This window comes from Mus caroli, unplaced genomic scaffold (genome assembly GCF_978045245.1).
Source record: "Mus caroli unplaced genomic scaffold, Mus_caroli_1 scaffold_7, whole genome shotgun sequence".
Lineage (NCBI taxonomy): Eukaryota > Metazoa > Chordata > Mammalia > Rodentia > Muridae > Mus > Mus caroli.
The window spans coordinates 115,079,833-115,103,254 of NW_028227262.1; the positions used below are offsets into that span (position 1 = coordinate 115,079,833).

Genomic DNA, 23,422 nt, shown 5'->3' on the forward strand with positions numbered 1-23,422 from the left:
CACGCCTTTAATCCCAGCACTCGAGAGGCAGAGGAAGGTGGATTTCTGAGTTCAAGGCCAGCCTGATCTACAAAGTGAGTTCCAGGACAGCCAGGGCTACACAGAGAAACCCTGTCTCAAAAACCAGATTTAAAAAACAAAAAACCAGGCTGGATACCAAGCCGCAGCAATGACTTAGAACTGGTTTCCACCAAAGGCCCATTTTATTATAAAATGGATACAAGTAAGTTAATCCACTCCTGGAAAAAAAGCATGAAAAGATGGTAACATCTATCGTAAGTACTATGTCTGCAAAATGTGTGCATGACTGTCACTGGAATATCCAGGACTTGCTTTCAGGAAGGCAACAGCCTAAAGAAACGGTGGCTGTCACACAGCACCTGAACACACTTCACTTCTGCTCACAGCCCACCTAAACTAGGATACGGACCGTAATCTTTTGTACCTAGCGGAGGAACAGCAGATATACAGCAGAAGCTCTCACAGGCTGTCATCCTGCTCAGGTGAATAAAATCACACGCACCACGGTCAACTTCCCCCGAGCCAGCCTTCACTTCAGGGGTGGGTTGTGCTCAACTAATGTAACCCTTGGAGTGCTACAGGAGACGGCGGCCAAGACAAGCTCAGAGGCCCGTCAGAAATTCATCACAAACCCGAGGCACCTTGCGCGTGTTGTCTGCAGTCACAAAGCTTTATTTTAAACTGTGAATTCCCCAAAGATTAAAGTTCAAAAGTTAAAAGTGAAACAGAAGAATATAAACTGCTATCACTGTGCATATCCTTGTCCTTCTAACTGGCTGAAGTTGGTTTCTTCTACTGACGGCAGACAGGATGGCACTGGGCTAGAAATCAAAGGGCCTTGTGCTACTGTGGCGCTCAGATGCCTTCCTCGGACCCGCCTGTGACTCAGCCATTCGATGCGCCTCTGATCTAAACTGCCCAAGGGCTACCTAGTAGTCTTCTCGGGAAGTATTATTGAATAATATGGTGACCCTGCTCACTGGAATAGCACCTGTCACTGGTGACTCTGCAATGCAATGACTTGTTAAGTGATAAACAATTTCATCTCCACTTGTTACTCTCCTGTCTCCAAAACACAAAACCACCTTGGTCAAATCCCCCGCTGGCTACTACTTTGCAAAGTTAATTCAAACGGGAGGAGCAGAAAAGTTAATTCAGGCTTCAGACAAAGCTCTTCAGCATTTGAAGGCCACGTCTGGGCCATGATAAATTACCTAGTTATCTACACAAACTCTACCACACAGCCTAGACTTGGGGAGAGGGGGCCCGTCGGAGGAGGGGGAGAAGCCCGCTCGGAATACTCTGCATGCCACCCCAAACTCGTTCCTGGCCACACTTTATTCTTTGCCTTGTTTCACTTTCCCTTGGTCATCCACTTTCTTAATGGCTGCCTGGATGGCCTCCTGGTTGCCCAGGAACTGGTGAGGCCCAACAGCACGCAGGTTCTCATCCAACTCCAGCAGAATCGGAACTCCAGTGGGCAGGGTGATGTTGATAATATCCTCATCTGAGATACCTGTCTCGCAGGAGAGAAGAAACGAGGTGTTAGACAAACTTGGCAGGATGGTCTGTGTAACTGTCGGACCACACATTGAACGTATCCCATATCAACCGTGAATCCAAAACCAGGGGGGGCCACACCTATAGTTCCAGAACACAGACACATAACAGAAGAGAGAGATTAGACAGAGTGCTAGGTCTTGGAATTGAACGTTCCTTCGGAGGCGACCTGTTCCTGGCTGTTTCTTATCCAAACCGAAGAAAAGAAAACAGACAACTGTCTTCTGAATGCTAGTCTTAAAATGAGGGCTTTTCATTAAGCACTGAATCTAACTAATTCACTTGATTAGAATGTGGTTAATTTTTCAATACTTATTGGGTTTGGAGGAAGCACAGCTCAGGGGTCTCAGGAAAAAACTTTATAGGATGCCTATAAACAAGGCCTCTTTCTCCTACTGCCCTTAACATCACCAGAGGAAGGTGTGGGGGGGGGGGGAGGGAAAGAAGATCACATGTAAAACTTTTTAATATAAGATAATTACAGATAATCCATCTTTGACTACAGGAGTAGGGATGGCAGTAGTGGCTGTGGTTGTAAAATTTTATTTTTACAACTGCTTTTAACTTAAACAGCTAAAATCCTGGCAACACTCTACAGGATAGTACTCCTCTAGGCACTTAATACGTTCTGTGTAAATAACGCATGTATTCGCTACTACCACCCTATGGGGAGATAAGCTATCACCTTCCCCAAGTAATGAGGTATGACACAAAGAACTTAAGATTTCACAGAGTATGACAGGGCCTGGATTCAAGTCTGGATACCTATGCCTACGAAAATCTGAGTTCAAAACACACGGAGAAAGAGAGCCAGAGACCAGCACATTGAAAGGCAACTGAAAGTGTTCGCATCGTCTACTGTAAGAAGACATGCCACACTTTTCCAGACTTGTAGACTCTAACCATTGGGCTCTCCTCTGCACTAATGGCAAGGAGCTAGGTGCAGTTCTGAGCAGGGGGTAAGCGTTTACCTTCACTTGGCGGTGGCAGAATAAACAATTACCGGTTAGTTATAAATATGCCTTGCTGTTCTAATTAGTCACTAGTCAAAACTGTGTGCACCAGCTGAGAATCTTGGAATCATTGCCCTGGGTCCTTATTGATGAAATAGCTCTTTATTCTAATTTCATGTCTTAGGCCAAAAGAGCTACTATTGATGTCTATGTACAAACTACCCACATATGCACAGCTATGGAACAGAGGGGTTCCTAAATTTAGAAAACTGGGTTTCTTCTAAGCATACTGCCCCAGAGCCTCAACATGCTATGCAATGGATTTTAGGGAAGGGGCCTTCCTGAGCCTCCAACATTCCCGTATCTCAGCTAAGCATTCATAATCGGATATTCATATCCACTCATTCATAATCTCTCTCTGACCTTGCACTATGAAAGGGCTGTGGGGAGAAGACATGGCTTAGGTGAGAGTGATACAAGAAACAATGCAGCGCGTTGTTCCTTTCCCACCTGTGAATCCTCTTCTAGACAGTTTCCAAACAGAACATAGCCAACCCACTGCTGAGCCGCATGGAGCCCCTGCCTCACACAGTAATGTCACCCAAGATTGCCACCACAGTCCGAAGCTGGCAAGGATAAAGGCACTCGGCCCAGGCACTGGATGTTCAGCAGACATGACAGCCTTAGATTCTAAGAGCCTTCTGATTCCATCAGTGAGAAAGCTAGCTAGCTGGCTTTGCGGCAGCTACCACATGCCTCCCCTGGAGGAGGGCAGGATAGCTGGCCCCACAGCATGTGGAGCAGAGCCAGAGGACCACTGAGGGCTTGGAATCCACTGGCCTGACTCACTCCCAAGTCCAGGGAAAGCTCTGGAGGCCCTGGATCCCAACTCACTCAAATCCTCGGTAACCAAAGGCCTTTCACGCAAACAGTATTCTCTTGGCAGGCTTTTACCCATAGAGAACAACTTTATTATAAAAGGAGCGAGGACAGTCCCTTTCAGCACCAAAATCACTCTATTTAATTCTTAATAGACAAGAAAAGCGAAGAGTAGTTCTCAACCTGGGGGGCCATGACCCCTTTGGAGATCATGTATCAGATATCCTGCATATCCGATATTTACAATTCGTAACTGTAACAAAATTACAGTTATGAAGCAGCAGTAAAAATAATTTTATGGTTGGGGGTCACCACAGCATGAGGAACTGTCTTAAGGGGGTCACAGCATTAGGAAGGTTGACAGCCCCTGCCTTAGAGGCATGGGCAACATGGGGACACTGAGGGATGTTTCTACTCAGCTGCAAGGCAAGGCCCATTCTTTATGTTTCTAATCAGCAAGCACACTGCACACTGAACTGAAAGGAACGATTTACAGATTTATCTGATCCATATATATCTCCTCTACATAAACCCATTCATAAGTTGACAGCTAGTGAAAAGGTCTATGCATGACTAAAGTCTGACAGGAGACATAGGACTGTGTGGATATCTATCAGCACCTCACAGGCTGCTGCAGACAAGGTCTGCAGCTAGTGACCCTCCTTAAGTTCTAGAACACAGGACCTCTAGGAAGACTAAGCATTGCATGTCTAACCAGCCTTGCACTGGAAAACTTAGCTAGGGCAATAAGTAAGAAAGTGAACTAACAGCCACCTAGAGTAGACAAGAAATAGAACTATCTGCAGATGACAAGACCAGCACCACCCTCCACACAGGAACACGGAGCAGGGACAACTCTAGTGTAAGCAAGTGAGGTCACTCTCAGGCCCCACCATCAGTACAAACACCAACAGGAGAGTGAAATGACTCACACAATCCTAGTCACAGTAGTCTCAGAATCAGAATGAATTTTAGCCAAGAAAGGAAACAATGTAAGGGCATAGGATTTGAACTATCTCGATTCAAAGAAATCCGACATGTATGACTAGAAGACTTAATATTAAGATTGTGGCTCAGTCTGTAAAGTGCTTCCCATGTAAGCAAGACCACCTGAGTTTGAATCCCCGACACCCAGTGAAAATGCTGCAGATGGCAGGATGTGTCTGTGACCTCGGTGCTGGAGGGATGCGGACGAGCTGATCCCCAAGGTCACTGACTGGCTGCCTCAAACTGTCCAGTTCCAAGTGCAGTGAGAGACACTGCATCGAAAAATAAGGTAGGGAGCAAAAGAGGAAGACACCACGAGTTGACCTCTGGCTTTTACACACACACACACACACACACACACACACACACACAAGATGTCAATTTTTTCTAGGTTAATGTATAGGCCCAACATAATCCCTAACAAAACTTCAGCTCTTTTTATAAAAGTTGATACAACCTCAAACCTCACAGAGATCCGAAGCACTCAGGAAAGTGAAGAGAGAGGATAGTGTCCTTTAGTACCAAAATCACTCTATTTAATCCTTAATAGACAAGAATGCACCGTGTCAGCTCTCAAAATTTCCTATGGAGCTCTAGACTGCGGAGAGTGCCGTCCTCGCAGATGCTACACGGCTCTCACAGTAAGGACTGACAACAGATCAGCAGGTGAGAAGTGAGAGCAAAATCAGCCTTCACAGTTTCAATCAACTAATTTCCAACACGTGTATTGAGGCAAGTAAGAGCAAGAGGGGTAACCTTCTCAACAGGACACGCACACACATGCACACACAGGCACATAGGGAGGAGCAAAGTCCTTGAATTAGGGCAATGGCTTCTTAGACAACACGAAAGCACAGCAACAGAAGAGAAGAAAAATGAAATCTGTGTATACAATTTTCAGGTTCAAAGGGCACCGTTGAGAAGATGAAAAGACACTGCAGAGAGTAGGATAATTTTGTTTATTTTTATAAAATCATAGGGACGTGTATTAAGACTACACAAAGAACTGCTATGCCTCAAAATTAAGACAGTGTCGGGGAGCTGGCTCAGTGGCTATGAGCACTTACTGCTCTTCCAAGTTCAGTTCCCAATACTCACTTGGCAGTTCATGACCACCTGAAACTCCAGCCTGAGGGGATCCAACACCTCAGAATTCCCTCAGTACACACGTGGACTGGGACTGAAGCCCAGGGACAGTGCTCGCCTCGGATGCACAGGACCCGGGATTCCATCCCCAACACTACCAAGAATGTAGCTTTTAGAAATAAGATCTTCATGAGAAAGATAAAAGGAGACACGAAAAGATGAGTGGCAGTGAAATAACAGGCAAAAGATCCGAGCAGACATTTCTCCAAGGATAAACCAGAAAGCACTGGCAAGGACGACCAGCAGCCCTGGCCTTTCCGGAGATGCAGTTCCAGCCCACAAGATGATGCCCGTTCGTGTCAGTGAGGTGAACACAGCAAAAAGGCAGGTTATCAACAAGCATTATCAAGGATGTAGGGAAATTATAAGTATAATACAGGATGAAATCAGGAGGTCAGAAGGCTATAGCTTCTTGGGGAAACAGTCTGAAAATACCTCAGGCATATGTCTAAGAGAAATAGAACATATGTCCATATCAAAAGTAATATATAAATCTCCACAGCAGCATTACAGATAATAGCCAAAATACAGAAGCACTGAGATGCCTGCCAACTAGTGAGCAGATGAATGTGATTGGGCAGGACGATGGGATATTATTTGAACAGGGATGAAACACTGGTATATGTTATTAATATGGAAAACACTGTAGTAAGTTTTGTTTTTAAGTGCTGGAATATAGCTTTCAGTAGTGCTTGCATAAAGCCCACAAGGCCTTGGGTTCTGTTCCCAACAATAAGTAAGTGGCTTTTAAAAGGCCAGTCACGAAAGACTGCTTATTGTATGAATCCATCAACAGAAAATGTTCAGAGCAGAGAAGCCCATAGTGACTCAAGTGGATTAGCAGCTGCCCAGGGCTGGGAGAACCAAACACTGCCACTGGAGGAGCAGTTTCCTTTGGGAAAAAATTAGAAGAATCTATCTACATTTGAATCAAGCTAAGTATACCTTACATATTTTATCATTATTTCTTACAATAAAGACATTCTTAATCCTTTCTTCTAGTTTTCTGAGCAATCTTGAACATAACTGAGCTGCTGCCATCCTCCCTGCATCAGAGTAGAGCACCGATTCCCACAGTTCGAGGCCACAGACAATCAGAGGAGTAGGAGGCAACGTGCATCAGCTATGTACAGACACCATCTGCTTCACACCGGGACTTGAACATCGACCTACAGATTTTTGTTAACTGCAGGGATGTCTGGAACCATCTTCTACAGTTACTTAAGGACAACTAACTACACACTAAAAACCACTCTCAGGGGCAGTAGTTACATGTGGATTTTAGCTCACTACAGCTCTTAACAAAAATACTAAGCAGATCCAAAAGGCCTGTTCAAGTCTCAAGGCTTTTAAGTCTATAAAAACTGAACTGTCCTTACACTCAGTACTTAAACCCTGGTCTTCTGCATCGTCTACTGCTGTTTCTAAACACTGAAGGTGAAAGAGAATGGCTGGGTGCTAACTGGACATCAGGCCCAATGTTCTCACAGGAAACAGGGAGGAGCAAGTCTGCCTGAGCTTAAGACAGCTAAGCCCAGGAAGCAGACGGCAGGGTCTAGAGGTCATCTGTGTGATCTCAGAAACAGGTTCTAGGTTTGCATCGGGAAGCTGGGGTGCATCGCAGGGGACTCAGTGGTTTGGCTGAGTCGATGCAACAGGAGCCAGCAGGCCAAGTCCTTGCCCAAGGCTTGCTTTTATTTAATGACTCATCCCTGTGTGAGTCCACTAAACAAAGGCCTCCAGACTATAGCATGCCACTAACAGAAAGAGAACTTAAAAAAAAAAAAAGTTTCCAATGAAGCTAACATTCTATTTTAATAATGCCTCAAGCTATTCACAGAGTAAACTAATTACTTACAAATTCTTAAAATGCTTAGACTGGTTACTAATCAGTCAATGAGACCTAAGCAGCTGACATTTTAAAATAGCAAATTAAGAAAACCACAGGGAAGCCATTGCTTGTTACTAAAAGTTGGCATATACTAAATGCTTCATCCTAGGAAAGCTAAGTAAACAGAACTTCCCTGCTGCACTGCCCCAAACCAAACCAGCAAAAGATGCTATGCATTATACTCTTAAAAATCCATCCACTGGGCCACCAAACAGAAGCAAAAATGTGTAGTCAGGTATCACACCTCCTGCCTGGGAACCAGCTCAGCTTTTGATTTATTGATTTATTGATTTGTTTATTTATTTAAATCACTAGGTCTCATGTAGCCCAGGTTAACCTTAGCCTCACTTCGTAGCTGAGGATGACACAGAATCTCCGATTCTCCTCTTTCCACCCCCGGACGCCTGCACCACCACACCCAGTTTTATGCGGTGCTGTTGATCAAAAGGCAGGGCTTCACACATTCTAGCAGACCACCACCCCAGTCTCCAGTTCACGTTTAACCGAGTCCAAGAGCGCCTTTTTGGCACCAGGTTCTTCTTTCCATCACAGTCCCTCTGAAGCCGTCTCTTCACTTTACACCTGGTGTCTTCAGCGTTTAACTATGTGGCACGGCTTGCCTTGAACTGGAAATTTTCTACCCCAGCCTCTGGAGGGCCGAGCCTACCACAGGCAAGCACCGTAATACCTAGAGCATCTTTAATTCTCCAGTCTCTATGCAGGAGCTTCTCAAAATCCACTGCAACCACTGGAAATGATGGAAGCACTTCAAATAAGAAAGAATGAAAGTTTAGGAGAAAACCATGCGAGTAAATTCATACACCAAATGGGAAACTTAAATAACTTATTTTCTACATGCAGGAGTAGCTTCAGAAAGTCAATTTGCAGGCCGGGCGTGGTGGCACATGCCTTTAATCCCAGCACTCAGGAGGCAGAGGCAGGTGGATTTCTGAGTTTGAGGCCAGCCTGGTCTACAAAGTGAGTTCCAGGACAGCCAGGGCTACACAGAGAAACCCTGCCTCGAAAAACCAAAAAGAAAGAAAGAAAGAAAGAAAGAAAGAAAGAAAGAAAGAAAGAAAGAAAGAAAGAAAGAAAGAAAGAAAGAAAGAAAGTCAATTTGTACCTGCTGCACTCCTTCTAAGTCATGGTAACAAACTAGAACACAGGACACTGTACTTCAACCACAATGCCCCACCCAACACCTCTGGGAGAAGCACTTGAACAAATCCTGGCTTCTGCCAGAATGAGAACTCTGCTCTGTGACTCCAGCTCTCCAGGCTGTGCCTCACCATCCTTACAAGAATATAATCAGTATCTGTGCATCTGTGAGCAGCGCTTTCGAAGGTTGCCTGCTAGGAGGCACAAAATATGGAGATATATGGTCCGTCAAATACATTAGGCATGTCACCACCGGATCTACCAAGAATGCACTCTTTACAAGTGACTGCAGGTTATAAGGAATAAAGGCTAACGATTCCACAGCAACAGGCTTTTGCATGAGAGCACTCCAAGGAAGGTCATGTCAGATGTGCATTTTGGGTGACATTTCTGAAAGATCAGAAGGGACACATAAGATCCATCGTAGGCAGGACCTTGTGTGTCTCACTCATTCATGTGTACTCTAGCCCCTGGGCCAAAAGCAGGACTTGAATCACCGGGCCCAGGGCATACAGTTGAACTGAGTGAATTCTAACTTTCTTGGCTTTCACGTCTAGTCTTGATTGTTGAAGCCTTGATTAAAGACTTTTCTCATTATGAACTGAGCAAGAAAAGAGGTGTGGGAGGTGCATTTAAACAGTTCTTAGCCTGGAACAAAAGAGTTGTTTATACCTAGTGCTAATCAAGCAAACAGCACAAATGTGTTCTGTGTGTTCTTTGGCTTTTCTCTACACTGCCTACAAATCTTTTAGCAGCAGGAAATGGGGAAAAGAAGCACTCAGGGACACAGGAGGAGTTGCTACAGGACGAAAGGAAAGCCCATATTTTGGGATTAAAAACAAAAAAGCAAAAACACCACCCAGCTTCAGTGAACCTGGTAGCAGCCAACTGTGAGACCCCCACCCACCCCTCTTTGTCCCCACTGGACCTATGGGACAAGAACTCTGTGTATTCTTCTATTATCAGTAAGGGCTGAAAGAAGAGACTGTCCATTACAGGTGACCATACAAGTAAATTTAATTTTAGGTTTTTAAATTTTTAGTTTCACATACATACAATTAAAAGATAGCCTGGATACGGCAGTGCCGTATCCAGGGATCCATCCCATAATCAGCTTCTAAACGCTGACACCATTGCATACACTAGCAAGATTTTGCTGAAAGGACCCAAATATAGCTGTCTCTTGTGAGACGATGCCGGGGCCTAGCAAACACAGGAGTGGATGTTCACAGTCAGCTATTGGATGTATCACAGGGCTCCCAATGGAGAAGCTAGAGAAAGTACCCAAGGAGCTAAAGGGATCTGCAACCCTATTATTGGAACAACATGATGTACTAACCAGAACCCCGGAGCTCTTGTCTCTAGCTGCATATGTATCGAAAGATGGCCTAGTTGGCCATCACTGGAAAGAGAGGTCCATTGGACTTGCAAACTTTATATGCCCCAATATAGGGGAATGCCAGGGCCAAAAGAATGGGAATGGGTGGGTAGGGAAGTGGGGGGCGCTATGGGGGACTTTTGGGATAGCATTGGAAATGTAATTGAGGAAAATATGTAATAAAAATATTAAAAATTAAAAAAATAAATAAATAAAAGATAGCCTGGGGAAACCAAAGAAAGCAGGGTATTAAATACTGAAACCTGATGGCAGGGTAATAGCTGCTGCTTTAAAATTAAGCGAGAGAGGTATGTATTTACCATTCAGTTTTAGTTAACCTTTCATTCACTATAATTTACCAAATTTATTCACTTGAATCATTTATAATTTAAATAATGTATTCAAATAATTATAATTTAATTTATTTAGTTAAATTACAGTTAAAATCTTACGCTATTTAAGAATAAAGGCTACTATAGATTTTGTAGGCTTGCTCAGCTCCACCACTAAGCGATTATTTGTCTCTCAGGAAAGAGGGCTTGAACTCCATGATTCTGAAAATATCCTACTAAATGCCAAAGGTGACAAACACCTCAGCCGCCACTGGCAGCCAGCTCTAGCTGACCTTTCCTCTCATTTCTCTCATTTCACGTCACCTTGTGTCTGACTTGCTGTGAGTGCAGCTGTGTACACTTCTCCAGGGACAGAGTCCAAGTCTTACACAAATTTCTTGCCGCCACTCTTTATCCCTGTCTTGCATCTGCCTGATCCTGTGCTAAACCCAGACTAAACAACCTACTTCCTCTGGCAAGGTGCAGACCACATCCAACACTCAGTTAGGTACTCCGCTTTTCCTTCCGTGTGGACCGGCAGGAAACAAACAGGAAGCGACTATGCCAACCACAAGAAACAGAAACACACGCCTGTCTGGAACTGTGCACAACAGGTTGCTTTTAGCTCTCCCTCGGGCATTCAAAGTTCTCTTGCAGCGTTATGAGAAGCACAATGAGCCTGTCAGGGGCGAGATCTGCTTTAACCTGGACTTACTGACAAAATTGTAGGCAATTATTTATGGTTCTAAAAACCAGTGAAGGAGTCCCTGGGGGGATTTTCTTACTGTATAGTATCCCATGCCTTGTTTGTCTTCTGAAAGTATTAAGCATTCTCAGATTAAATGTAAATCGATCTCAAGATTGCAAACATAATATAAATAAGTTACTAGGCAGGTTACAGACCAGGCTCAGCAGACAGGGAGCCTGTCAGAGATGCTGTCACAAGGCTTCTAAAGTGGTGATCCTCGGGTAAGAATGTTAGCTAACTTCTAACCAGTAACATTGTCTTCAACTGTATTGCTCACACACGTTGACTCCAAGAGGTTCATAACCTACTTCTAGACTTACTAGATGATGTTAGAAGCACAGAGATGGGTATGGGTGTGTGTATGGGTGTGTGTGTGTGTGTGTGTGTACAAGTGGAAAGAGCAGATGAAAGCATAAGGCTATAGAATATAGTGACAAATAAGAGGTCATCAGTCTAGGATTGAAAAGCCATTAGAAGGCTTCACAACCTGTATAAGTAACACTGGCAAGGCTAACAAAATACATGGTTGGGCTAGGGTGCAGCTTGGTGACAGGGCACTGGTCTGGAAGGTGTGAGCTTCTTGGGTCAATCCCCAGCACCATAAAACTAAAAATACACACAAACTCCTCCAGCATCTTCTGTGTAACATCTCATGAAGAAGGACTTTGGAGGGTGGCCCTGGGCTGCTGATGGCTTAGACACTGAAGAGAGTCGGCACCACACAGCTCCAGAAGACTGAAAAAGCCGTAACAATGCCCACTCGAGTTTTCAAGACACAGGGAGGTGTGTTCATCTAATTCCACTGTGTGTATGTGGAGGGAGCAGATGGAAGCGCATGGCTATAGAATATGGTGGCAAATAGGGGTCCTGGGATTGAATCCCACTCAGACGAACACTCTGTGGAACACAAACTAAGGTCCTGATTAAGGGCACTTCACTTACTGACTACACTGAATGAAGCAGGTCTCTTCTGAGGCACCATTTTCACCACATTAACACTAAAGCGCCTGCCAGCCAGCTCCGTTAAGTTTTGCCTATAAAGGTGTAGGCACCTGCAGTGACGATACCCAAGAACCTGGCCTCCCCTGACCCCGAGTCGCCTTGCAGACATGCAGCCTGCCTCTGCCACTCGGCTCTGCTTGGTCCTTGTAGCTCGGTTCCCTCCCACGTGCCACATGCGTGGGCCGAAGCGGTATGCAGCATTCTCTGCTGAGGTTTCTTCACCTAGCATGTTGTGACGGATTCATCCACGGTACTGGGGTGTGAAAAAGCTTGCTTGTTTTAATTAAAGCAGCTCGTCAAGCCTCCTGATCAGTGACTGATCCCATGAAATAAAGAAATAGGATTTGGAGACAGTAAACAACAGAGTAAAACCCAATATTGAGCTACTGCTTTCCAGAGAGCTAAAAGCCACATTCAGGTTTCTACGTGAAACAAGATATCTGTGTAAAATGTCTAGGACTATGCTTGGCAGGAAGCATGAGCTCCAAAAACAGCCTCTTTGTACAGCTGTGCCAGGGAGTGCCACTCACAGGCCGCAGTGTTACAATGGCGGCAATAACCAAAGACTCATTTCCCCCAGGGAGTGCCATTCACGGGCCACAGTGTTACAGTGGTGGTAATAATTAAAGACTCATTTCCTTGTATTAAATTACCTTTTTAAAAAATGGTCGACCTGCTAGGGATGCTCTTGACTCCGCTGCTTACACTGTAATGTTCTGAATAAAGAATAAGCAGGAAAAGAGCCATTCTTCAGGGGAAAACTTAAAATGAAAAAAATCCTGCTTGCAATCCTGCTTAGAAGCTGAGTCAATTGGACTTGGGGCAGAGTTGACAATTCTGACTGAAGGCTGTGGTCATGGTGGCCAAGCCATCGGAGGCCTTCTTGGATTTTTTTACACCACCCTGGGTCCTGTCTTCTAAGCACAGCCAGGATCTGACTGCAGTAAGGCCGCAGCACCAAATACACGAGAAGTTTAAAAAGCATCCTAAAGTCAACACTTGCACAGCTGACGTACACAGATGCTGCCCCTGTGGGCAGCAGAGGGCAGGTGAATGCTGTGAGCATATTAAAGAACAATATTATAATTCCTTAACTGGCGTCACCACTATCCCCACCTCTGAGTTAGTTCTTAAACAGTTAAAGTAGTTTTATAATTGGTAATGTGTGGTTTAAGGAGAATACAAGGGAAAGTTCCCCAGGTCCTTAAAAGCCTCTATTTTATGGGGGACACTTTTATATAAATATGTATTCCTGTAGAAAGCATGAGTTGGAATCAGATGCATCTACAACAAGCATTTTTTACCTTTTTTTTTTTTTTTTAAATCAATGTAAGTTTGGCAACTTTTGTGAATACAGGAAGTATGCATTGCAAAGACTGTTAATTTTAATGAATTCTGGTTAGTCATTAAGTCTAAAGACATCCATACAGTAAAGTGACTTTGTCATTTACTGGCTGATCTGTGGTAACTCTAGAAGTAAAAGGTGGTAGTAATTACATCAAGATAATTTGTATCCATCAGAAATGGGTCTTGTGAGGCAGACAACTACAGAATGTACACTAGCAATGTGGTAAATTTTCATAATAAACATACATATTGTAAGCTCTGATTCCTCTGAGAGTGTTGAGGTGTCCCTCCCACCCCCTACCAAAGTAGAAGAGAGTCATTCAATTTTTTTTTTTTTTTTTTTTTTTGGAGAAAAGGTAGCTTCTAAAGTCAATGGAATATTTTATTAAATAGCACAGAAAACCCTATAAACTTAACCTTCTTAAGATTCCACATACAAGACCACAGGCCCAAGGGTGGTACTCCTATGCTGGTGAGTGAGTATGTCTATAACAAATTTTAAAATGCTGAAATCTCATCAAATTAATAGAGATGATATAGAAGAAACACTGTCTATCCTTCAGGACACCATTTCTTCAGATTCTGGGAAGATACCCATTAATTCTTCCTCGTGTGTTCAAAACCAAGGCTGCAATGAAGCTGGGTAATGCTACACCCCAGAGCCGTTATGCATTTGGATCGGAATTAATTTTGTTATTGTTGTACCCTCAGAAACCTTTCCGTGTTCCCAGACTTCCCACAGCCTCACCTTGTTACAGGGCCCTATGTCAGGATTCAATGGCGTATGGGTTTCTGACCCACACTTAAGAAGCTGTGCCAACACCTGGGCTTCAGACGAGTGGAGACAAGTGTGTTGAGCATTCCCAAAACAATATGTAAGTACTTTATGAAATAAACCAACCTATTTCACATACATAACTTCCTCATGTTAGGTAGGCAGCCCACAACCAAGGCAAGGTAACATCAAAGAACTCCATGAATCTAACAGTGGTTCCAACAGGGGCAACTCCAGGCAAAAAAAAAAAAAAAAAAAGAAAGAAAAGAAAAAAAGCGGGGGTGGGGGGAGCATGTGCAAGAGCCAAAGCCAAAAGCTCCCTTTACACTTTCCTATGCTGCTGCCTGGTTACAGACTGATGTCTGTCTACCTGCATCTTCTGGCTTCTGCGCATTCATCCCCTAATGGGAAATCTCCCTCTCCCTTGCACCACACCCACCATTTCTACGCTCTAGCTCCTTTATACCTGCCTCTCGTTCCCTGCAGACATCTTCTACCCTTTGCCTTTCTCCTGACCCCAAGACTTCCTAAGGAAGTCTTTTCTTCTCATTTCAACTCCACTGCCTTAGCTCAGAATCACAAAATAAGACCATTTCCTAAGGTTATCTACAGTGATAATGACTGAAGTCATAAGATTATTTCAATTTTGTTAGCCTCTGAAAACTCACTGAATCCTATGTGGCCGACATTTAGGAAGGCATTCCAGAGTGCTGGAAGCAGTCTGTGGCCTAAGTTTGCTCCTTTCTGAGAAAGCCCTGGAAGTCCTTTTCTGTCTCAGCAGTCAAAGCTAAGCTTTTGCCTTTCTGATTATATATTCATTATCTATGTACATCTGTGTTAGTATCACTTCACTATACTTGCCCTGAGCCATTCTTCATTATAACAACATGCCCTTTTTATTTTTAATTTCACTGAATTTTATATTATTAATAAAATATAATTCACATATAAGCTATCCATTTAAGGTGTACATTTCAATAGCTTTTCAGACATGTGCAGAGTTGTGCAACCATCATTATAATCAATTTTAGAACAGTTTCGTCACCCCGGAAGCAACTCAGAATCAAGTCACTCGCTGCCCTCGCAGACTCCAGGCGTCCCTAGTCCTGTCGGTATGCACGTGTTCTAAGTTCTGTCTTGAGATTTACACCTATTCTGGACATTAAGATCCATCTTCATTTATGTGTATGCATGTGTGGCTGCAAGAATGTGTGTGGGGGCCCTCAGATGCCAAGAGACATATCCAATCCCTTAGAATTGGAATGACAGGCTGCATAGGCGCTGGGAGATGAACTCGGGTCCTCTGGAAGAGCAGGAAGTACTCTTAACTGCCAAGTCACCCCTCCAGCCTCTACTCTGGACATCTTATAAAGAATCCTTTGTGCCTAGCTTTCCCACAATGGATTGACCTCACCATTCATCCAGTACAGTGCATATAGTACTTCATTCCTCTTCACTGCTGAGAAAACCTACTCCTCTGTGGCTAGAAAACACTGAATTTGCCCATTCGTTAGTTGGACATTTAAGTTGTTCTACTCTTTGGCTATTATGAATCTGCTGTTATTAAAGTTTGTAAACAAGTTTTAATGTGGAAATTTTCATTTCTCTTGGGTGTTGATTGAACTCTGTTCCTGGAGAGGGGGGAGAGGGAGAGGGGCAGGGGCGGGGACAAAGACAGGGAGAGAGATTGAAGCTTCAACCTCTAGGACCTCAGAATGTGGCCTTAGTTGAAAATCAAATCTTTAAAAGAAATAATCAAGTTAAAATGATGTCAGTGGGCAGACCCCACCTCAGTAGTATATATGAATGTTCCTACAACACAAAGAAATTTGGACAAGGACCCCTAACCCCACAGGTTACATGGGAAGAGGACAGGAATGATGTCCAAATACCAGGGAATAAATACCAAAGACTGCCAGCAATCGCCAGCACCTAGAGTTGTGAAGCTGGACATAAGGATAGCCCTGCCTATCCCTTCAAACTTACGACTTCTAGCCTCATAAAGTGAATTTCTGTTGTTTTAGGGGTCCTGCTCTGGGCCCTTCACAGCTACAGTAGGGCACTAACACAAGTGTGAGTGTGGGGTGGGGGTGGGGTAGTTGGTCTTGAGAGGAGTGCACTGGACCCCTTTAGGAAGCTGCACATTCTTGTCCAGAGCACATTACACTGCTTGACTGGATAGTTTTTTTTAAAAATTAATTATTAATACATTAAAATTTTCCCTTAATTGTAGACAAGATTTTTGGTTTTGTTTTGTTTTTTGTTTGTTTTTGAGACAAGTTTCTCTGTATAGCCCCTGGCTGTCCTGGAGCTTGTCTGTAGACCAGGCTGGCTTGCCTCTGCCTCCCAAGTGCTGGGATCAAAGGCATGCACCACCATCACCTGGCATGTCGACTTTTTTTTCAATGTCTAACCTCACCTCCAGCAGATATTTTCCCTTCACCTCTACCACGGTGATTGACTCCTTCATCACCAATGGTGAGGCCCTTTTCCTAGCTCCCTTACAAAGATCATTCACAAACAGTAAACCATCATGTGCTGCTAGGGGTGGGAGGCAGGGTGGGCATCTAGGGATACAGAACCATCTTCAAGAGCCGCATCCGTGTAGACGGGTGAGGAGTAGATAGTACTAAACAGCAGGGAAACTTCTTCCTCTTCTTTTTTTTTTTTTTTTTTTAGGGCTCACTCACCTAGCTAAAAGGAACCCCCTGAAGGAGTGGTATTTTCTTTGGGGAAGGGAGCCTGGCTAAAACATGATATAAGTACCATCTCTGTAAAAGAGGTTGCGTAGAATATAAATTCTGCCAGAATCATTGAAATTTAGATTTCAATTTGTTTTTCTAATAGGACCCTCAACTCCTTTGAACAATAAATAATTATAGTCTGTTAATGATACAGTTACATATAATTTAATCATATTTTGATTTTCCTGAATAATTAAGAATAGAACCTTATATATTCTTGAATAAGTAAGTTATATACAGACACAAAAGGATAACCACCATGGTTATCCGATAAACTCAGTAATAGCTGATAAAGCTTGTAGATTTCAAGACCTCTGCATGACTAGTGGATGTCAGGTATCTAAGTGATCAATCGAGTCTAGATAATGCCCTAACAATTAGAGCAAGCTAGCCATACAGTAAAATGTTCACAGTGCCATCATCTCCCAGAGACCCATCGCTCTGTGGTCAGCCACCTACCCCTGCTTTTCTCACAGAGCTTCAGCCCTTCCTATTCTGTAGGAAGACATGGTTGTACAAGAGTCAAAAGGACAGACGTGGGGGTGAGAGAAGGGGGAGCAGGAGTGAGGAACGTCACCCTCAGTCACTAGCACCCCAGAACGGAGAGCCCAGAGTCCTTGTGTTAGAACTCAACATCAAGTGACTGAAACAAACAGAAGCCCCTAGGCTTCTCCTTTAGCAGAGATTCTGAAAGAAGCCACATGTTTGATTTTCCTCCCCTCTAGCATTCTCATAAGCAGTGACTAAGCCTGGTCTGGAAAATCTGCAACTAAAGAACTGCTCAGGAAATCCACGTCTGAAAACAGAGCCACAATTGTTTGACATGGGAAGAAAATAGACGAAACTGGATTCTAGATAATTTACCTTAAAAGGCTAAAATAAACTTGTAAAATTGCTTCCTTTCTTAGCCTCTTCTCATTACAGCAGAGGGCAGGTGACCCCTCAGATCAGAGCTCTTTAAAGTGCAGAGCCCCCAGAGCAGCAGTTACCACCGTAAATGCTCAGAAATGCAAGGTCTTAGCTGTACCTCCCCAATTCTGAAACTCCAAAACCCCACCACTCTGTCACACTGAACTCCCTGCATGTGTCTGAAAGCCTCAGCTTCAGCCACAATGAGCACCAAGAACTACAGGAGTTCTGGTTTCTAGAACAATGGCTTCTTAAATATGAAGTGACAAGGGGCGTGAGGTAGGAGGTGCTACAGGGCAGCACACTGTGGCTCAGTTTCTAGAATAAGACCCAACCACAACTCTTAGCAAGCTCTGAAGCAGGACAGAAAGCAGGTACCTTCCAGATGTTTCAGGAGAGCTCGACTGCTATTCCCGTGAGCAGATATCAGAATGCTTTTGCCCTTTAAGATTTCCGGAGCAATCCTTTCCTTCCAGTAGGGAAGAAGTCTTTCCAGAACATCCTTCAAGCTTTCTGAACGTGGCAGTTGATCCAAGGGCACATCGCACACTTTGTACCTCCGGTCACTGTAGATCTCGTGGAAGTAGGGATGAGACTCCTCTATAGGAGGTGGGGTCACGTTGTAGCTCCTCCTCCAGAGCCTTACCTGCTCTTCACCATGATTCAAAGCCATTTTCTCCCTGTTGAGGCCAATCAAGGCTCCATAGTGACGCTCATTCAGACGCCAGGAGCTCTCCACAGGCACCCACTCCTGCCCCAGCTCTTCCAGGATCAGCCAGGCTGTGTGAATGGACCTGTTAAGGATGGATGTGAAGACAAGATCAAACTCGAAGTTGAGAGCTTTGAGCTGCCTCCCACAGTTCCGAGCCTCCTCCAGTCCGTCGCTGTTAAGCTTCTGGTCCACCCAACTACAGAATCGGTTCTCCTTATTCCATTGGCCCTCTCCATGTCTTAGTATAATAAGTCTGTGCTTGGACATGCTGGTGGCTGAACTACCCTGGGGTTCTCAATGGGATGATGTTCAAGAACAGCAGTATATCTAGAAAGAGAAGACAAAAAATACATATTATATTCCTCCCTCAAATGACTACCTAGTCACGGAGAACAATTATACAACAGCCAGTTTCTAAGATAAACTGGAATTCCTTTGAACAGTTTTGACATCAAACAGAACTGGTGATCATACACTTTGGCACACACAGAAACACTCTTCAGATAATTACAGACAACCTCATTGACTTAAATTTTCTGATGGCTAGATAGCATGTTAATTGCGTGACATAAAATGACAACACTCCGTTCTAATGGTGTGTTTCTACCCAAAGTAAGCAGTTTATGCTTATTAAGGAGAGGACAACATGGGGTGCGTTCTAGATCTCAAAACGAGTAGCTGGGAACACCCAGCTTCCAGCAGCTGACTTTACAATGAAAGCATCCTTCTCTCTTGGGGTTTTCAGTGTCTTTCCAGCCTTACCTCATTGTGGACATTATAAAACATGTTAACTCAATGAAGTACTGCATCTATGTCAAACATCTTTCTGACAGGCAGCAACCAGCTCTCTGATGCTACAGGCTCACAGATCATGGGTATGGGAAGACACTCATACCCTATATAAAAGGTATAGTTCGGCATTCAAATAAAGTTATAAATGCTATAAAGTGTCCTTAACAAGAAGAAATGAAGTAGTCACTGAAAGCAAATTTTCACCTGTTGTTGGCAGGAATAAATCCGGGTACAAAACAAGCTATCAACTGTAAACAGCTGAGAAATGCTGCCTGCAGGACCAGATTAACAGAAACAGGTCCTTGCGAGTGCAGGGAACCACACTGATAAGGGGCCTTGCCTCCTCCACCTCCTCCCCTGTCCTGCAGAAACTCTACTAACATCAGCCACATTACTGTGAGGAGAATCTACTAAAGTTGGACAAGCAACTCTAAGACAAGTCCGAGCTCCCTTATGCTGTAGCTCCTGCCTAGTCTGTCCCCGGAGAACCGGGAAAGCCGGCTGCATCCGTCCACCTCTGGAAGAGTGCTTCTCCACTGACACGCGATGCTCGGCTGGCTCTCTCCATCTCCACCCCAGGGTTTTTTTCCACACTGGGGAGCAAAGATTATATGAACACTGGGGCCTGCCTGGCTTCTGCATTCTTGGCAACTTCCAGTAACTGGAGATGTTCTGTCCTGCTTAAGCTGTGATTCACCCACAGTTATATAACAACCAGCGACAGAGTTCAGTGGACTCTACCTGGATTCTACTCTTTTTAAGCAATTCCTGGAGAGTCTGAAGGGGAAACACTCCAATAAGATAAGGCTTCAGGAGTAACTAGTGGTGACTGAGGTGGTTTGTAAGCAGCTGGAAGGCTACCAGGATTAGAATTCATTCTCTTTCTTGCTGAACATCAGGTTTGGCGTTTGGTGCATATGGAGCAGAGATGCACCGAGTGTGGAGAAGAACAAAGGCTTGGGAGGAAGCACCTCCCATGGCTGGGCTACTGCAGAGTGACAGCACAACACCTGTCCTCTTGGCCTTAGGGCCACTGAGGTGGCAAAGAGAGAAAGGGATGGAAGTCACCTGGGCAGTGCTTTGCCCGTGACTATGTCCAGGAAATAATCACATTGATAAAGGCCCAGCTTCACTTGGGAAAGACCAGCCAATGAGTTCATGTGGATGTGGATGGAACAGAGTTAGACCTTTTGCTGTGTATGGATGTTTCCCAGCGTGTATGGCTCTGGCTGGTACCACTAAAGCCCAGAAGAAAGTGACAGATCCCTAGAGCTACAGACAGTTGGTAGTCACTATGTTGGTGCTAAGAATAGAAACCAGGTCCTCTGGAAGAGCAGCCGGGGCTCGTAATTGCTGAACCATCTCTCCAGCCCCAAGAAAGGTATTTTTATGTTCTTGTTTTCAAAAGTCTCTATCAGCCAAGTAAGAGATGCTGTAAGCCCACTGAAAACCATATGCAATCTTGCAAATCATGTGTTTTGTTTTGTGGGTAAGAAATGAGAAGCATGCTATCAACTGTTCCTCTACTTCAGCCTTTAATTTGGCATGCCAAGTAAGAAGCCTCCAGGCTAAACAGAGAAGAAATTTTCCTTCAAATGAAGACCAGCATCTTCTTAGCATTAGCTGTTAACTTGACATTCAGAGTCACTTAGGAGATGAGCATGCCTGTGGGATGACCTTGACTGTGTAACTGAGGTTAGGAAGACTCAGCAGCTGTGTGTGTATTGGGGGTGGTGGTGCAGCGGGGGCACTCCCTGCCTGAGACCCAGGACTATATGAAAACGGAGAACACACACCGGTCAGATGCATTGCCTCGCTGCTCTCTGCCCTTGACTGTGGATGTGAAGTGGCTGCTGCTTCACATTCCTGCTGCCTTGATTTGCTTCAAGTGATGAACTGTAATTTGGAATCCTGAGCTAAATAAACCCTTTCTCCTTCAATTTGCTTTTATCTAAGCATTTTATCACATCATTGAAGAGGAAACGAAGATAGGCATGGGGACAAATTCTATAAGCAAAAACACTTCTCAGTCTTGGTTATAAATCAAGGGAACCAAACAAGTATCGATGGCATTAGCAGTACTCAGCCATCTACCACCAAGCCTCAGTACTCAGACACCTACCACCAAGCCTCAGTACTCAGACACCTACCACCAAGATCCAGTACTCAGACACCTACCACCAAGATCCAGTACTCAGACACCTACCACCAAGCCTCAGTACTCAGACACCTACCACCAAGATCCAGTACTCAGATACCTACCACCAAGATCTAGTACTCAGACACCTACCACCAAGATCCAATACTCAGACACCTACCACCAAGCTTCCCAGTGTCTTAATCTGCTACAACTTGCTTCCATGTTTTTGAAAAAAAAAAATTCTGATTTTCTTTTTACTGAAAATACACTGAACAGTACTACAGCCCCAAACCTATGCAAATACACTTTTTCCTTCAGACATACAGGAGGTGAACACAGGACACAGTACTAAACTAGAGCATCCATCTCAGATAAAAGAAACTTCCTATTCTCTTATTTGGTACAATTCATTTCCTATCTAACCAGCTGGCGAACATGTGCAAAGGCACTGTTGAGTTTGTTAGCTTTAAGACCCCTCTTAGCATCTGTTGAAGCTGGCCTGTCAAATGTTTAGCAACAGATATGAGACGCTGGTCAGTTTGACAAGTTCAAAGCTGGGGCTGCAAACTCAAACTGATGTGTGTAGGAGAGACCACTGGACGACAGGCAGGGCAAGAGTGCTGACTTCTGAGGGCTGTGTGAGTATTGGAGGCAACTCTTAGGAAGAGATGGAGCTTTTCTATAACCTGTGTCCTTTCTTCCTCAGCACAAGGCGGTGTGTGTGTATATGTGTCTACACAGCCATTTCAGAAAGTGTACTGAAACGCAGGAATACGGAGGGAAGCTTAGCTTGTCACTGCTGCAGATGAGCCTCGTCAGGCCAAGCAGGCATTGCAGCCTATGGAAAAGCTACTTTTGTAACTAAGACCATGTTCCTTCCCTCCCAAATTCGAATCCATTCCCTTAAAACCTCAGGCTTCATTTTCACTTCATTTTGTTTGGGAAAAGCCACCAGCCTGCAGCTGGTTCTTGTGGCTGCTGTTTTTAATCTCTCAGCAAGTTACTGACACCAAAGTTAGGCACTGATTTTTCAATCAGTAGTTTACGATCAAAAAAGTCTGCATAGGTTAATTGGATTATTATTTCCTAGAGTTTCTTCCTTTCATTGTTTATTTAATGAGTTTATTTAACGTGTTCTGCCTGAATGTCTGCCTCTGCACCACATGCAGTATGCCTTGGTGCCCACAGAGACCAGAAGAGGGCGTCAGATCCCCAGGTCTGGAGTTAGACACAGCTGTGGGCTGCCATGTGGATGCTGGGAACTGATCCCAGGTCCTCTGGAAGAGCAGCCAGAGCTCTTAATTGCTTAGCCATCTCTCCAGCTGCAGCTTCTTTTAAGAGTATGGTCTGCCTGAAGAAAAGTTTTCTAAATCAACATAGTTCTCCCCGACTCTAGCTCGTCTCGTCTCGCCTTTCCTTTCTCTCCACTGTTTTCCCTTCTTTCCAGACATTTCCTTATTGTAATCTATGGGTAGCTGTGTGTATGACATAGGTGTGATGTAATTTTTATTTTCCTGCAGCAATTGTTCTCTTTGAGGCTTACTGCCTCAGTCTGCTAACTGAGTCCTTGTCCTGGAAGCTTCTAGACTTCGTACAGTCTTATCTAGGCCTAGAATGTTTTCAGCCTCTGAGTCTTGCTGAATAAGCTTGCCCTTTCTACTTCTGAACTCTGGCAGGCTGATTCAACTCAGCTGTTCTGGCTTAAGCTCTGCTCCAAGCTGATTGATTCAATATGGCTTTTCTCTCTCAGCCTCTGCTTGGCCTCAAACTAATTCTAGCCATCTGTTCTGATCTTCTGGCTCCTTCTCATTCTCTGGCTCGTTCTGTCTTAATGTGTCTAGCTTGTTCTCTCTTCAACCTGCCTCCTTCCCCTCTCCCTCTCTCTCTGCACTGCTCTCTTAAGCAGCTTCCACTTCCTCTCTCTTGTGGAAGTTGGGCAGATCCTAGC

General features: G+C 44.3%; 1 protein-coding gene across 1 annotated transcript in view; it reads right to left on the reverse strand.

The window, feature by feature from the left end:
- Positions 1-667: 667 nt before the first annotated feature.
- Bpgm (bisphosphoglycerate mutase) overlaps positions 668-23,422 on the reverse strand; it is a 29,413-nt gene continuing 6,658 nt past the window's right edge. The window contains exons 2-3 of the mRNA XM_021164846.3: positions 18,209-18,869; positions 668-1,537 (exon numbers count right to left, since the gene is read on the reverse strand). Of these exons, the coding sequence (XP_021020505.1) occupies positions 1,359-1,537; positions 18,209-18,809 (780 nt within the window). The 5' untranslated portion in view covers positions 18,810-18,869 and the 3' untranslated portion in view covers positions 668-1,358. The remainder of the gene's footprint in view (positions 1,538-18,208; positions 18,870-23,422) is intronic.